At 32.5% G+C, this 16,284-nt stretch overlaps 1 protein-coding gene across 7 annotated transcripts in view; it reads left to right on the top strand.

Moving 5' to 3' along the window:
- Window positions 1-16,284, top strand: part of LOC127838514 (D(1A) dopamine receptor-like) — an 89,637-nt gene that overhangs the window by 20,593 nt on the left and 52,760 nt on the right. For 2 of the 7 annotated variants that reach the window (XM_052366304.1, XM_052366303.1), the window contains exon 3: window positions 409-2,617. The exons of 3 other annotated variants lie outside the window; for them this stretch is intronic. In XM_052366304.1, the coding sequence (XP_052222264.1) occupies window positions 409-1,627 (1,219 nt within the window). In that variant the 3' untranslated portion in view covers window positions 1,628-2,617. Of the gene's footprint in view, window positions 1-408; window positions 2,618-16,284 lie in introns of those variants that run through there. 2 more of the 7 variants (XM_052366313.1, XM_052366302.1) reach the window with 2 other exon arrangements.

The following is a 16,284-nucleotide window of genomic DNA, read 5'->3' as shown; positions in this document are numbered from 1 at the left end:
TCTGACACATAGAACAACCGATTTTCTTGTTGAACGAAGAATATAGTAAATAACTTAAGCGTCATATGTAATTGTTAATTTTACGTCATCAATATGACGGTACCTGTTTACATAGAATACGCTCACTGCTGTTGTGGGCAATAAGTTCCTTAGTTTCTGCGTCGTTTAATTATAAATGTATTATTATACAACTTAATTGTTTGTTTCATATTGCTTTACAACTCGAATTTTAGATAAATGAAGAAGTAATTCAAATAGTATCATTAAAGAATATTCGTAAAATTGTCCAAACATGGAACTAAACAATGTTAAGTGATCCGTTTTTAGTGTACTGGTATTCTACACTGATTCAAAGCACATAATGAAAAAGATGTCGGTTTGATGTAATGATGCAAAAACTACTTACAGGTCTTCGACAATGGGGGCCTACAACACCCTGACGGATGATGGATCAAACTTTACAAACAGTTCAGTAAATGTAGAATCCTTAGAGGATCTCAACAAACGTTATGCAGACGATCTTCTTCCTCTGACTATTACATTTGGAGTGTTTACACTATTTGGTTTTCTTGGTAATCTCCTGATACTAATTGTATTTTCATTAAGCCGTGAGTACAGAAGGAATAATTTCAAAGTGTTTGTACTGACGTTGGCTGTTATAGATCTTATAACATGTATGACCCTCATACCTGCTGAGATGGTCAAACAAAGAAACTTTTTTGAATTCGAAAATGCATTACAGTGCAAATTTAAGTGCTTCTTTAATGTATTCGGAGCCTCGTCTTCATGTCTGGCATTGCTCGTTATTTCTTTGGATCGCTTTCGAAAGGTGGTGCAGCCATTTAAGAAACAACTGACCCCTAAATTGGCTGTGAAAGTTCTAATTGGAGTTGCAATAGTATTCCCAATATGTCTTGCAATTCCAGGTACTATCATGTGTGGTATTAACACGACGACGATGGTGAATAAATACGGAACGAACACAACTATACATTTATGTGAAACAGAAGAAAAATTTGAGGCGTCAGTGTGGAGAAATATTTACAAATGGATATTCATAATATTACTAGGTGGAATCTCTCTGGCATATATAATCATGTATACATTTGTTATGCGAGCTGCAGCAAAACAGATTAAAGCTATTTCGTTGCAGCGCAATAACTCTTCATTTGATTTTGTACAAACTTCCAGTATCTTTGATACTAACATGATAGTACATGAACCAACTAACGACCTTTCTATCAGAAAGGTAAACAAAAACATGCGTGACATCCAAAATGCGGCCAATGGCAAACACTCTGTGACGCGGTGCAGTTGCCAAAGTCATAAACGTCATACGCCAATGCTACAACGACATGGTTTTCCAACAAAGACAATAATTTGGTTCATATTGACTATTGTCTTTATAGTGACGTACTTCACGCATATTATTTTGTCTTTAAGAGTTGGAAAAATAGTGACAATGGAACCCGGACAATTCGCTTCATTCTCTTTTTTCTTCAGGATTTATTTTGTTAATCACATGATTAATCCGCTTGTGTATGCTATATTTGTGAAGAGGTTTAGAGAATCTTGTAGAAATATTGGTCCACTTGTAATGGAAAAACTATCACAATTTCTTTGCTGATTGTGTTATCGACAAGCTAAACGTGTTGTAAAGTTATTCCACCCAAGAATATGTAATCAATTCTAAGCTTGATGACCACATGTCCTCAAATGAATAAAATGGACGCGGAGTAAATTTACCGGTTTTCTTGTATCGGATAACTTTTACAATATTATTATTCACACGTTCAAACGCGTTGTCAACTTTCTTTACGTTTATGCTGGCTTTTCATGAGGTACGAAAACTCGTTATACTGTTCTAACCTGCTGGTTTAATGTGCAATTAACGTGTATATTTTTTAGCAAGTTTAAGTTTGAGTTGCAAGTAATATCTCAATTATTCCGTAAATCAACTGCAACTTGTTAGGAGGCCCTTATGTATTACAGTCACTTGTCTACCACATGTCAATTGCTTTGTTTTGCAGCGAATGATTATTTTTCCACTCGATTAGTCAATTGTAAAGATCTTGTTTCCGCTGATGTGTTTGGCAATATGACAATATTTTACAGTATTATAATGTAAAAGTAAATTTGCGTGTTTTTAAAATGTTAAAGCTATACAATTGATTGATACTGATCACAAATAAAAACAAAATCGCTACAACGATATTTAATTTTTGAGTGTTCTATTACATTTAAAGTTTTAGATTACAATAGACACCATCATCAAATCTTCGTTAACAAAACACATGCCCTTACACTTATATATTGCTTTAATGTACATTGTACTTAACAAAAGTACATCATTAAGACATTTGAAGGATTATTTTTCGAAAATAATTGCACTGGTATATTTTTAATAAAATGTTTGTTACTTACTAAGTAAGATTACTTTTGCAAAATGATCATTATGGTATATTTAAATTATATTAATAATAGTATATCATTTTATATGTATCAATGTAATGTAACGAAGCCATTGGTTGTTACCTTGTATAAGTTGTTATAGAGTTCTGTCTCTGTCAGTAGTGGAAAGGCGATTGTACACTTGCAATAAATATCGGCAAACCTACTTCAAATGTTTCTTCTACACTTAAATTGCACACACTTGTTATAACCGCAATTCAATGTGTCAGTATGCTGCAATATCGAGGGTCCATATCCGCTATTGGATACTCTGAGGAGGAGGCTGGTCTGTTTAGTTGAACGTGTTTTTGGATTTTCGTCCAAATGATCGAATAAATAATACGGTAGACCTATCGAAAACGTTGAATATTAACAAAGGAATTAAGTCAGTACGCGTTTTGAAATCAATTATTCTGAGCATGCACAAAAATACTATATAATAATATACTGCCATAACATTTCAAAGGTGGCATGTTCGTTAGATATTATTTGGCAAACAAATTAAGCAAGCAGCATGTGAAACGATTTAACAAGGTTTTTAAGCATTTATATAACTTTAAGTATGATATGGACACATTGATATAGCATTAATTCCATTCGATTACTTGTCATGTATGGTGATACATTTATAACTAAAACGTTTATACGGTCATTTATTGTCATATCTGAATTTGAAACAACAAAGTAATTACATATAAAGATATATTAAATATTGAACGTTATGCGTTATTAAAGCTGTCTAACTCAACACATAAGTATCATGATATTTATAACCTTTTAAATGTAACAGATAAGAAGCAATACAATATTAAGCAAAATTATAATAAAGACGTCTGTTAAGAATATATTACTTGCATGTTTAGTCATCTAACGCTCATTAATGTAATATGTGAACACTTGTTTCAGTAATTCAGTATGAAATAGGACTTATTGTTCTAAAGGAACGCTGCATTTATTTACAACTAAAACATAACTTCAAACGAAAAAAGTTTACCACACCAACTTTCGCAACAGTCACAATTAATGTCGGTTAACGTTTAGGGTTTCAATTATCATTACCTACTCGTTATGATTCACAGATACGCAACGTTTGCTGAACCATCGGCTTCCATTAGAGGAAAATAATGACAGTTTTCGATAGCTCTTAGTTAAATCACTCGCGTGCAATCAATTATTAGTAAACATTCTAACATTCAACACTTTAGGCGATGTGTTCTCGTTAGGTAAATTTTAATTGAGAAACCTAAGTAATCATCAAGAAAAGATGTGTTACCACTGTATTTATATCAAAAGTTTCGTAATATGCCGCACATAATGGTTATAATAATTGTAAGCGGAAAAGAACTGAAAATGCAAGTCCGCTAATTTAGGCGACTGCTTTTAATCTTACCTTTGTTCGCCCTTCGCGTGTGATCAAACGAAATCACAAGTAAAGATAGACAAGATAATGAGAATTCGGAAACACATAATTATGTAGGAATAATAAAACTCCACACAAATAATCGGGAGAAAACCATCCACTAGTCAATAGCATTAATAATAAGAAGCACTTGAGTTTGCAATGGACAACATCGCTAAATTCACAGTGCTTCCGTTTTCATATTGATGATAGTGACTCAGATGAAGTGTGTACTGATAGTGACTCAGATGAAGTGTGTACTGTCACAAAAAAAGAGAAAAACTGCATTGGCAATGTTGTTCAAACAACTGATGAATTCGTTTTTATTCATATATGATTTAAAAGATATTTCATCGAAAATCCTGCATAAATGCACATCATATAGTTTCTGTTTTCTAAGTAACACATATCTACATGGCTTATAATTATTGTAAACGAAATTGAAGTGGTCTGATTGTTTGGTAAATCATATTGTATGAACCCATCTCGGGTTACCGCAGGTCGAATGACATCGCCGATAATATGCTGCATTTTACGTTTGTTGCCCAGTAGCCTCAAGGGTACACAGTTAGATAATTCAATAGCAAAATAGTAAATTTAAAATGCATTTGATAAAAAAAGAAATCATTTATAACTGGAAGGACCAATTATACGAACGACTTGATGAATGATTTTAGTTTCACTAATTGCCATATTACTATCCAATTATACAATTCAAACATCAGTATAATTTGATCACAATTTGGGTATTATTAATGACTACCCATTCTAATGTTTAAGTGCGTGAACATTTCAATCTGAGTATTGTTTTCGGTGCTATATTTTTACGTATAGTTGCTATGTTAGTTTCTACAATTTGGACGATTTTTACAAATAACGAAACACAACTGCACCAAGTACATGCTGCTATTAGATTTCTTAAGCTTCAATAAATTTGATATATAACTATTTATGTTTTTCGATGTGCTGTATTTGTTTTTCATCCTTAGGTATGTATTGTCGTTTAAGCTATTTGTCCTTTAATATTTATAAACGTCAGAGATTTAAGTCAACTAGAACCACTTGCATAATGATCACCATACTTTACACCTGTAATGGCTTTTTCCCCATGTGAGATGCGACGACAATAAAATGTCGTTTAGTCTGGAGAGGTAAATACCATCCTTTTAACGATTAAATTATCGGCCTTATAGAGAAGTAGGCACACTATCTACTTACGAGTTATATAAAAATGCATAGTTTTGTGGGAAAAACAGTAAATACAGTTACCAACGTGTGTTCAGCTACATTCACTACTGACATTTGTGAACAATCGTACGCAATGACGAAGTATATATGGAATATCACGTTAGTCAATTGTTCCAAGAATCAGTCAAGTGGCTTGTGTGATGACGTATTACACGAGAGGCGGAGCCTCGAGTGTTATACGAAATAGCACAAGCCATGAGTTTGTTTCAAACTCTTGAAACAATTGACTAGCGTAATATTCCTTTCATTATATTCAACAAATAACGAAAACAGTTAACAATTGTATTTTGTGCTTAAATAAAATTGATAAAACAATGACTAAAACGGTACGCCATAGTTTATTTAAGACGCGTACGAATACAGTCTATGTAAATTAACGTGTACAAATTTAAACCGGGAAAACACAGATTTTTTCGGCAAGCATCGCCGTTATATTATTCTAAGCCTAGCCTTGTATATTACAAAACGATGGGACAGTAACCTGTTATTCTCTATTTATAAAATATGGGTTTCCTATTTTCGGTGCGCGTTATCACAGGTGGTTAGCGTGTGGCTATGATATTAATTAGTGAAAACATCATTTTGAATGATAAATAATCATAATATATCGAAAAATTAAATTTTATGGAAAAAAAAATTCACTATCAAATATGTATATAACAAGGTATGCGACTCAAAATCACCCCAAAACGGGGTGCATCGCTTTGAACAGCCATATCTTCATCAATTGTGCAGCGATTTTTACGATCTTGGTCTTATTCAACGCAGAAATGAAATTCCTTTCTGGAAATGTATATGTCTTGCACTATTTTTACAAATGCTGGGTCAACTTTTAAGAAATAACACGATACACAACTCGCGTGACCCAGTTGACAATGATCATGCAGTCTTTAAGACTGAAATCTTCACGGAGTAAAGGGCATCTTCCCTACAAAGTTCATGTACCTCGATACCATAATTCAATAAAACGTATGAAAAAACATTATTACCGTTCTTGTCGTTACATTATGCATCAAGACTATGCATCAAGTCCAGCGCCGTTTGAAACCTTTGTTTACATACATTTCAACTAACTGACATTTTAAACACACGAGTGATTTCATTGGTCCAATGCGGAGGTGTGTCTTAACAACTGGAGATTTCATTCATAAAGACTGCATGATCATTGTCAACTGGGTCATGCGAGTTGTGTATCGTGTTATTTCTTAAAAGTTGACCCAGCATTTGTATAAATATTGCAAGATATATACATTTCAAGAAAGGAAATTCATTTCTGCGTTGAATAAGACCGAGATCGTGAAAATCGCTGCTCAATTAATGAAGATATGGCTGTTCAAAGCGATGCACCCCGTTTTGGGGTGATTTTGAGTTGCATTCATTGTTATATAAATATTTGATAGTGATTTTTTTTCAGAAAAGTTAATTTTTCGTTATAATATGATTATTTATCATTCAAAATGATGTTTTCACTAATAAATATCATAGCAACACGCTAACCACCTGTGTGCGTTATGTGACGTCATTAAATGGGTCGAAGAAAGTAGTCCGGCTAGTACGGTAATACGGAATCGGAAATCAGCGAGTAGCATAATACGGGATTATTTCAACGATTGATACAACCTGTATTTTGTTAAAAGCATTAAGCAGGTATATAATAAAGTCGCATATCTCACGCGTATTACTTGTTATGTGGATTTAAATGCCCATTATAAAATGATATGGATGATTGCGATTTAATCCTGTCGTTTTTTATATACGTTATACAGCACATAGGTCAAAGAATGAAAACACAACTTCATTACCCAGCGATTACGTGTTCAAATCTTAAAGCGTATGTTGTCACGTCGGAAAATTTCTTATTAAAAACACAGATTAGATTTGTTTGATAAACTTATATCACCTATTCTTTATTACGGCAGTGAAGTTTGGGGTTTTGTCAAGGGCGATGTTATAGAACGTATTCATATGCAATTTTGTGAAAGTCTGCTGGGTGATAAAAGAAGTACTCAAAACGATTTTATATACGGCAAACTTGGGCGTCTCAACTGTCAAACAAGAAGATATTATAACATTATAAAATATTGGGTTAAACAAGTACATATTAATAGTAATAAATTCAATAAAAAAAAGTTTACCTTGCATTGTTGAGTGACTGCGAAAGATACCCTAATAAAAAAAGTTGGTGTACACTACTACGTTATTAGCTAAGCACACTTGGCTTTTACGATGCCTGGTATTTCCAGGATGTCGGTCACGATATTGTATTTCTTGGAGCCATTAAACAACGACTTACAGATAGTTTTATCCAAAATTGGAACGGACGATTTGGTAAACTCTAGTAGAGCTTTTTTTATAGGAATATAGCATCTTTTCAAATTCAGCCATATTTAGTATTATGTAATATTAAAACGTATAGATTTAGTCTTTCTAGATTACGAGTATCCTCTCATAGATTGAGAATAGAAAGTGGCAGATGGTCTAAGCCCAACCCTATACCTGTAAAGGAGCAAAGGACACGTACTGTTTGTACTCATCTAGAATCCGAATATCATTTTGTGATTGAATGCAACTTATATACAGATTTAAGATGTAAATATATACCTTCATATTACAGAAACAGATCAAATATGCAAAAACGTATTGGATTAATGTCTTCCGATAGTGAATCTGTGTTAAGAAAACTAAGTGCTTTTGTCCATGCCGCTTTGTTAGTTAGATCAACGAACATATATGCGCCCATTTGATGTATTTTTTTACCCATTAACTAGCTGAAATATGTAAACTGCTGCTGTGTTTAGTTTTTATATGTGAATGAAATCCTGTAAAATGCGTATTTTGTGTGAGTTCTTGTTTACGCCTTCTTAGTTTTGTTGAGTAAAGGTTTGTTAGAAATAATGCAGTATGTAATAATAAGTAGGATTACTTCTCTTAAATTGAAAGTATTTCATTTATGTATTCTGCCGAGTATTTGCTTGAGCTGTATAATCAGTATGTTTTGTGAGTTTTTGTTTTACTCTCTTTATGTTTTGTTTGAAGAGTAAATGCACGTCAAAATTAATGCAATATGTATTGATACGTATAAGTATGAGTAATCCTTTTAAATATTATTCTTACGGTTAATATGTATTTCCTAATGTAAATTATTTATTAGCACTAATTATGTAAGTATTATTTAAAAAGTTGTGTACTCGCTTACTCATAATTTCATGGGATTGTTATAATAATTTGTATATGTCTATTACTATAGTTATAATATTGCTTTTTTTTAAATGTGTCCACATGGGCCATTGGCCTTCTAGAAATGCTGTAAATAGAATCTGAATCTATTAAATGTAGACAAAATAATTAAGTAACACTTTGATTAAAACCAGTGTTCTTATTGTACAAAATTTGTATAAGAAAGCAGCTTAGATTGCCTGTTAATTAGTTATTATAACATAACCTGCCAAATGAAAAAAGATGTTTCTAAATATTGAGTGTAAAACATTTCCAAGAAGAAAGGACTTAATTAATACACCTTGAGACAGATGTTAACCTTAGTTATAGCGGCTATGTTCTATCCTCAAAAATACAAAGTACTGGTTTTTCCAAGGTAAGTATTCGTTAGTGTTTCAATAAGAATTTCGCGTTCGATGCAATCGAACTAAAATAAATAGATGTTTAGTTAGTTTAATGTTATATAATTATAATTCTGGACGGTTTCAGCATAATTCATAACGTATGTATTTACTTTTAGTTTAAAGTGATATTATGGGCATTTTTCACAATGGGCACAAAGAATTAACAGGTCAAAAGTGTTAGTTAACATATGGTTACTGACCAATTATCTGCAACTCATCTTGCTACCAGTTGTTTATTTAAAATATATTTTATATACGATATTTTACATGACTCACCCAGTCCTCTAAGCCGAAATGATCCGTAAAACAAAATTATGTCTTTGTGTCGTATGAACGAATCTGCACTAAAACTTAATTGAGGTTCACATCGTATATGCATGATCAGTTGTCAAACGAAAGTACGGTTGATATTCAAACTCATTATTTTTTCTTTCCGGGATATTGTTTAAGTATATTGATATGTTGATGCTGCACCAATAAACTGTTAGATGCCAATTATATCAGTTTAAAAGAGTTTTACAACGTGTAAATACATTTCCCAATGTGTTACACATATCCTGAAGTCACGATAGGATTAACCCATTTATGCCTAGTGGACTCTTTCATCCTTCTAAATTGAATCAATTTAATTTCCAAAATTAGGGATGTCAAGTATATTTATTTCTCCATTAGTATAGTTCTCTACAAAATCTACATAAAATAAATATGCATTGATTGTGTTGGCCATAATGTTCTGCAAAATGATTGCAAAGGGACCTTATATACTGACACTTGCATACCATAGATTGAAATCTGACGCCAGCATGGCTAGAATTACAGCAGGAGTTTTACTCCAATGTTAAGGACTTTTCACTTGAACCGTAGAGAATTGAAAATGTTATTTTCAACATCAAAATAATATTAAATCCGTAAGGATTTCTTTGACATAATGCTTTCAATATTAATAGCACATTAATGTTCAATGCTATTCACTAATGATCAATAAGATACGCATAATTCGAATCCGTCACAGACAAGCCAATCGTGACTGATAATCTCATTATTACAGGTTTTTTTTAACTGTTTACTTCATCAACCTATTACTCATAATACTGTTAATGTTAACGAATGGTGCTGTATATATAAGCAATATGGATACAAATCATTCAATGTTAAACGCATATCTCCGTTTTAAAATCGGATCAATCAAAAATGGCAAAATATTTATCATATTTACTCGCTTTTTGACTCCTAGCCTTTATCTTATGTCAGCAAGACGTTTACTTATATATTTGGTCGACATATATGTTATTGTATAAACACAGGCATTTATACGCACATATATATGAGTGGTGTCTTAAGCAAAATCTTGGACAAGAAACACTGTCATCTGCTAGCATTATGATGACCTCGAACAAAAAATTGGGATTGTTTTTCTTGACTGTCTTCGTTAGGCTTACTTGCATATGCTTGGCATGCAACACAATATATAGAACAATGTGTGCAAACGAAAACGAATGAACTTACTAGTTTATGCTATTTTAAAATCTCCGTTTCTGTACGAATAATTGGTATAGCTTGACCTTACATACAGTGTTATTTATTTCATATCATATGGTAAGATTGCACAAATATGTTTATATCCACTATTTACATTATGACATTTTAATACAATTAATAAAAGTGCATTCTTCTTTCAGATTAAAACTAATATGACTTATCTATTTAATTTTACCGCGTCAAACAAAACTAAATATCAAATCTGGTTGCAGATATTTTTTTTATAAATACGTCTGTCAGGATAGAAGATAGCAAACAATTATGATAACGGGCATTAATAAATCAATCGCATGAGCGCACAGGCCTAAATAATTAATTAAAACAAACTGACTGATGTTAACATGCACTGATTTGAAAGAAACGTAAACATGATTTATTTAAAAGTCCAGTGTCTAAAATAGTGTTAACGGATTGGTGAGATTGAAAATCCTATGGTACTAATATTGTGTTGAGTTGACATTGTGTTGAAGCAGAAAAATGAAATTTTTAGTTGGATCGATAGCTATTAAGTATAAAGGCAAAAGGACTTTCCGTTTTATGTTTTTTTATTTTTTGCGTACGAACTTTATGCGCTATAATGGTATTATGTGATACATTATTTTAGGTTTTAAGATATTTGACGATGTTTGAAAAGAACATGTTACGTTTTCATGTACATATTTATATTGTCTTAGGAAATGGACGACAGAATGGGCCTCATATATCGGCTGTAGTGAGACATAGATATATAAACTGAACCAGTATAACAAAACAAGGAAAACGTTATAAATACATAAATAAATAAACAAATAAATTAATTAATGATTAATTTATAAATACTGATGATGATAATGATAAAGAGATGATGATGAAGAATAAAAGAAGAAGTATACGCCGGATTAGAAGACGAACAGAAAATGTCATGTCACACTCTAACAATCAATTGAACACTTTAGCACATCTAAACGTGTGTATTTTTAACATTACCGGGGCAAATACACTTAACATTATTACGTTTACACCTCGATTGAATGTAATTGAACATATATAGACGTTCGTGTATCAAGCTAAGTCTTAAGCGAACATGTTTACAGTAATTTGAAAGATACATATCATTATCCTTCACGATATATCAATACTTAAATGATTTAAGTCAAATATAGTACGCTTTCGTATAATGATATTATTAACCGAATGAAACATAAACAGACAGATGTATCATAGACGACATATCTGACATTTCCGGAATAAATGCTAACCTCCCGCAGGAACAGAATGTACGATGAAATGCGTATTATAGTTCGTTTTAAATGGTTTCAAATAATCTCTTACATAAAGCATAATGCATTTCGGCCGTTATTTAGTGCTGGTTGCTTCTTGGTACCAGACTATGTGGGAACTGTACATGCAATAGATTTATCCACGAAATCCATAGTGTATTGAATAATTTATCTACGTTTCCGAATGTATGTTAAATCTTATATGAACATAATATTGCATCACAAATCGATAAAGTCTGCCATTTAGTTTTTGCCATGAATAGCAGATTGCATTTTCATAATAGAAAGATTTAATCCTGATAATCAGGTTTTAATTGCATCTGTCTTCGTTCACAAGTATGACCGGATTATTGAGAAACTTTTTTGAATTCGTAAACGCATTACAGTGCAAATTTAAGTGCTTCTTTAATGTATTCGGAGCCTCGTCTTTATGTCTCGCATTGCTCGTTATTTCTGTGGATCGCTTTCGAAAGATGGTGCAGCCATTTAAGAAACAACTGACCCCTAAATTGGCGGTGAAAGTTCTCATTGGAGTTGCAATAATATTCCCGATATGCCTTGCAATTTCCGGTACTATCATGTGTGATATTAACACGACGACGATGGTGAGTAAATACGGAACGAACACAACTATACATCTATGTGAAACAGAAGAAAGATTTGACGAATCAGTATGGAGAATAATTTACACATGGATATTCATAATATTACTCGGTGGTATTTCTGTGGCATACATAATCCTGTATACATTTGTCATGCAAGCTGCAGCAAAACAGATTAAAGCTATTTCGTTGCAGCGCAATAACTCTTCATTTGATTGTACACAAACTTCCGGTATCTTTGATCCTAACATGATAGTACATGAACCAACTAACGATCTTTCTATCACAAAGGAAAACAACAGCATGCGTGACATCCAAAATGGGGTCAATGGCAAACACTCGGTGACGCGGACCAGTGGCCAAAGTCATAAACGTCATACGCCAATGCTACAACGACATGGTTTTCCAACAAAGACAATGATTTGGTTCATATTGACTATTGTGTTTATAGTGACGTACTTCACGCATATTATTTTGTCTTTAAGAGTTGGGAAAATAGTGACAATGGAACCCGGAGAAATCGCTTCATTCTCTTTTTTCTTCACGATTTATTTCGTTAATCACGTGATTAATCCGCTTGTATATGCTATATTTGTGACGAGGTTTAGAGACTCTTTTAGAAATATCGGTCCAATTATAATGGCAAAAATATCACAATTTCTTTGCTGATTGTTGTCGCGAATAGTCAAACTTGTTGTAAAATTTCACTAAAAAATATTTAATCAAAACTTGATGACCACAAGACCAATAATGAAAAATGGACGCAGAGTAAATTTACCGGTTTTCTTGTATCGGATAATGTTTACAATAAAATTATAAACAAATTTAAACGCGTTGTCAACTGTCATTACGTTCTTCCGGCTTTGCATAAGGTTCGAAACTCGAGATACTGTTATTACCTGCTGGTTTAATGTACAGTTAACGTGTTTATTTTCTAGTAAGTTTAACCTTTTACCACATAGCTACGTATTTTCACGCATTTGTAGTCCTTAAATTAAAATTTAATAAAGACCCTTCTTACTAAATTAACGTTTTAAAGGCTTCATCTCAAACCCTAAGATACTGATGAGCAGCAAACAGCATAAAACCTGAACAGACTGCGAGTAACTCACAGGCTGTTCTGGTTTTATGCTGTTTGCACATAGCCATTTTCACTTTTCATTTTTAGTGGGAAAGGGTTAAGTTTGACTTGCCAGTAATATTTCAATTATGTCGGAAATGAACTGCAACTTGTCAGGAGGCCCTTATGTATTACAGTAACATGTCTGTGTCTTACACATGTCAATTGCTTTGTTTTGCAGCGTATTAATCTTTTCCGCTTGATAACTCAATTGTGAAGGACGTGTTTCAGCTGAAGTGTTTTGCAATGTGACAATATTTTACAGTATAATAATATTTTTAGATCGGGAATATTTCCACTGAGAATAGAGACAGGAAGATACGATGGTTTACAAGTTGATAATCGAACATGTAGGTTTTGTGATCTAACGTCCGTAGAGGATGAGAAACATTTTCTACTTGTATGTGATTTATTTAACAATATCAGGACTGACGTGTTTGGTGATATTCTCTTAAATCACGACTTTATCCATCTTAACCCAGAACAAAGGTTTTGTCATATATTGAATGTATACCCCAGGAAGACTGCAAAGTTCATTGTTAAAGCATATTTGCTCAGGCAGTCCGTAATGTATCCACTGTAAATTTGAATCTGTGTCAGTGCTGTAACTCTTATTGATAAAAGTATATTAGCTTTTTGATATTACAGTATACCCAATTGTTTTATGCTGCTTTTGCTATGAATAACCGTGTGTTAATTACTATAATATTTTAAACATTGACGACATAATCAGGACCACTTGAAGCTGTATATATTTGCTGTATATATGCTATCTGGTTTCTCAGTTCCACTCGTACATCACCTGTTATGACATAGAACTGTATATATATGCTTTACGTGTAGATTGAGCTTAACAACTAAGGTGACTTATAGGTCCAATGGGCCGGCTGCTTTTTTATATGTATATATTATTGTTTATACCATACGAAATGCACATGTCACTATAATAAACTATTTACTTACTTACTTACTTAATATTAATTATTTATTTCCTCCGTCGGTTTTTCTATTTAAATAATAACACTTATATTGCTGTACTTAAGATAGGTTCACCATTAAGACATTTGAAATATTATTTTTCAAATATAATTGCAGTGGCATATGTAAACAAATTGTGTTACCGTACTACTTGAATGTACATAATTAAGACAATTGAAAGATTACTTATGCAAAATGATTGTTATGGCATATTTAAACATCAAATAATAATGTATCAATTTCAATCAATGTACTTTAACAAAGCCATTGGTTGTTACCTTGTATAAGTTTTTCCAGGGTTCTTTCTCTATCAGTATTGTATAGGTAATTGCTCACTTGCATCAGATATCAGCAAGACCACTTTTGTGTACACTAACATTGCACACACTTGTTATATCCGCAATTTGATGTGTCAATATGTTGCATATCGAGGGTCCATTTTCGCTTTTTGATACTTTGAGGAGGAGGCCGGTCGGTTAAATTGAAAGTGTGTTTGGATTTAGTCCAACTGATCGAAAACAAAATATGGAAGACCTATCGAAAACGCTGAATATTAACAAAGGAATTGAGTCATAACGCTTTATTTTATAATGTCCGGTGAAGGAGAATACTTGTGAATGAATATTTTATTTCAAAATCTTTACGTACAATAACTAACTTTATGTAATAATATAACGTTCATGTTATTTTAATATTTGCATCCATGTTTCTGAGCATTCATAGTAAATACTACATACTCATATAGTGTCATAACATTTCAATGGTGTGTTGTACAATCGATATACTTGGGGGAAAAATAAAAAATCAACATTTTGATCGATTCAACAAGGTTTTTAAGTTTGTATACAACTTTTTAGTATAATATGGACACAATTATACAAGATAAATCAGATTCGAAACCAAAAGTTATTTTTCCACTGCAAGTTAATGTATACAAATATTATACTAAACAATATTTTAACTGAACACATTATTATTTGCGTTAGAGTCATAATATGTCAAGATCGAATTTGTAACACCTAAATGTGTTTAACTCCCTACACACCTCTGTTTACCGTTCCAGCTGTGTACCTCAGTTTTATTCAGCGTTGTATACTGTTGCCGCAGTATAAATACTTCTATATTTAAGACCACGTATAAGTTGTATTAAAAAAAAATATTAAGAACGAAATATATATACATCAAGTCTACATATTTCTGATTCGTGGAATTTGAAATCAGGTATAAAAACTTTGAAATCTAAAACGGCAAACCCGCTAATAAACTTATTTCCGTCAAACACAGTTTAAATACTGAACGTGTTATAAATAATCTATAAAAAAAATATGGTTGTTTTAGGATATGTATATACGTGATCGAGATTTATACATCTTAAATATTCATAATTGTTACGCTAAATTTGCAGAAACGAAGGCTTGAAGATAAATTCGCGAACTGGTTTTTATAATCTAATACCTTATGTCTAAAAAACAAGCAAAAGAGAGCTTTTGTTGTTATAAACATGGCTTTAACAAACAGATTCATTTTCAAAAAGTTTATCAAACGCTTTATTTTATCGACGTGATTATTATTTTGGCAGCGATGATTCCGAAACATAAGCATATCATAGAGTTAAATTAGCTGTTGCCAAATATCGGCCATGTGCATGATAAAGACTTCTAATAATAATAATAACTTCTGCAGAAAACTGTTCAAGCACGTATCATTCGTAGTGTCGGTTCTTTCAAACTGAGTTATACATCCGCCATAATTTTTGAATTATTAACATTATTATATTAACTAGCAAAATGAGCTTTGTATACGCTTGACCCATTTATGCCTAGTGGACTCTCCCATCCTTCTAAATTGGATCAATTTATTTCCAAAATTAGGGATGTCTAGTATAGTTATTTTTATATTTAGTTTAAACCTATTTATTTTAGCTCGATTGCGTCGAAAGCCTTAGGCTTATATAAATGCTCTCGAGTCCGTTTCCTGGGCCTAGAACCAGTACTTGGTGTCTTTGTGGGAGATCTTAAGAACGCTCCCACGGTGGGGATCGAACCCGTGACCTCCCGGTCGCAAGGCG

Source organism: Dreissena polymorpha, chromosome 7 (genome assembly GCF_020536995.1).
Source record: "Dreissena polymorpha isolate Duluth1 chromosome 7, UMN_Dpol_1.0, whole genome shotgun sequence".
NCBI lineage: Eukaryota > Metazoa > Mollusca > Bivalvia > Myida > Dreissenidae > Dreissena > Dreissena polymorpha.
This window is presented reverse-complemented; position numbering and strand designations above follow the sequence as displayed.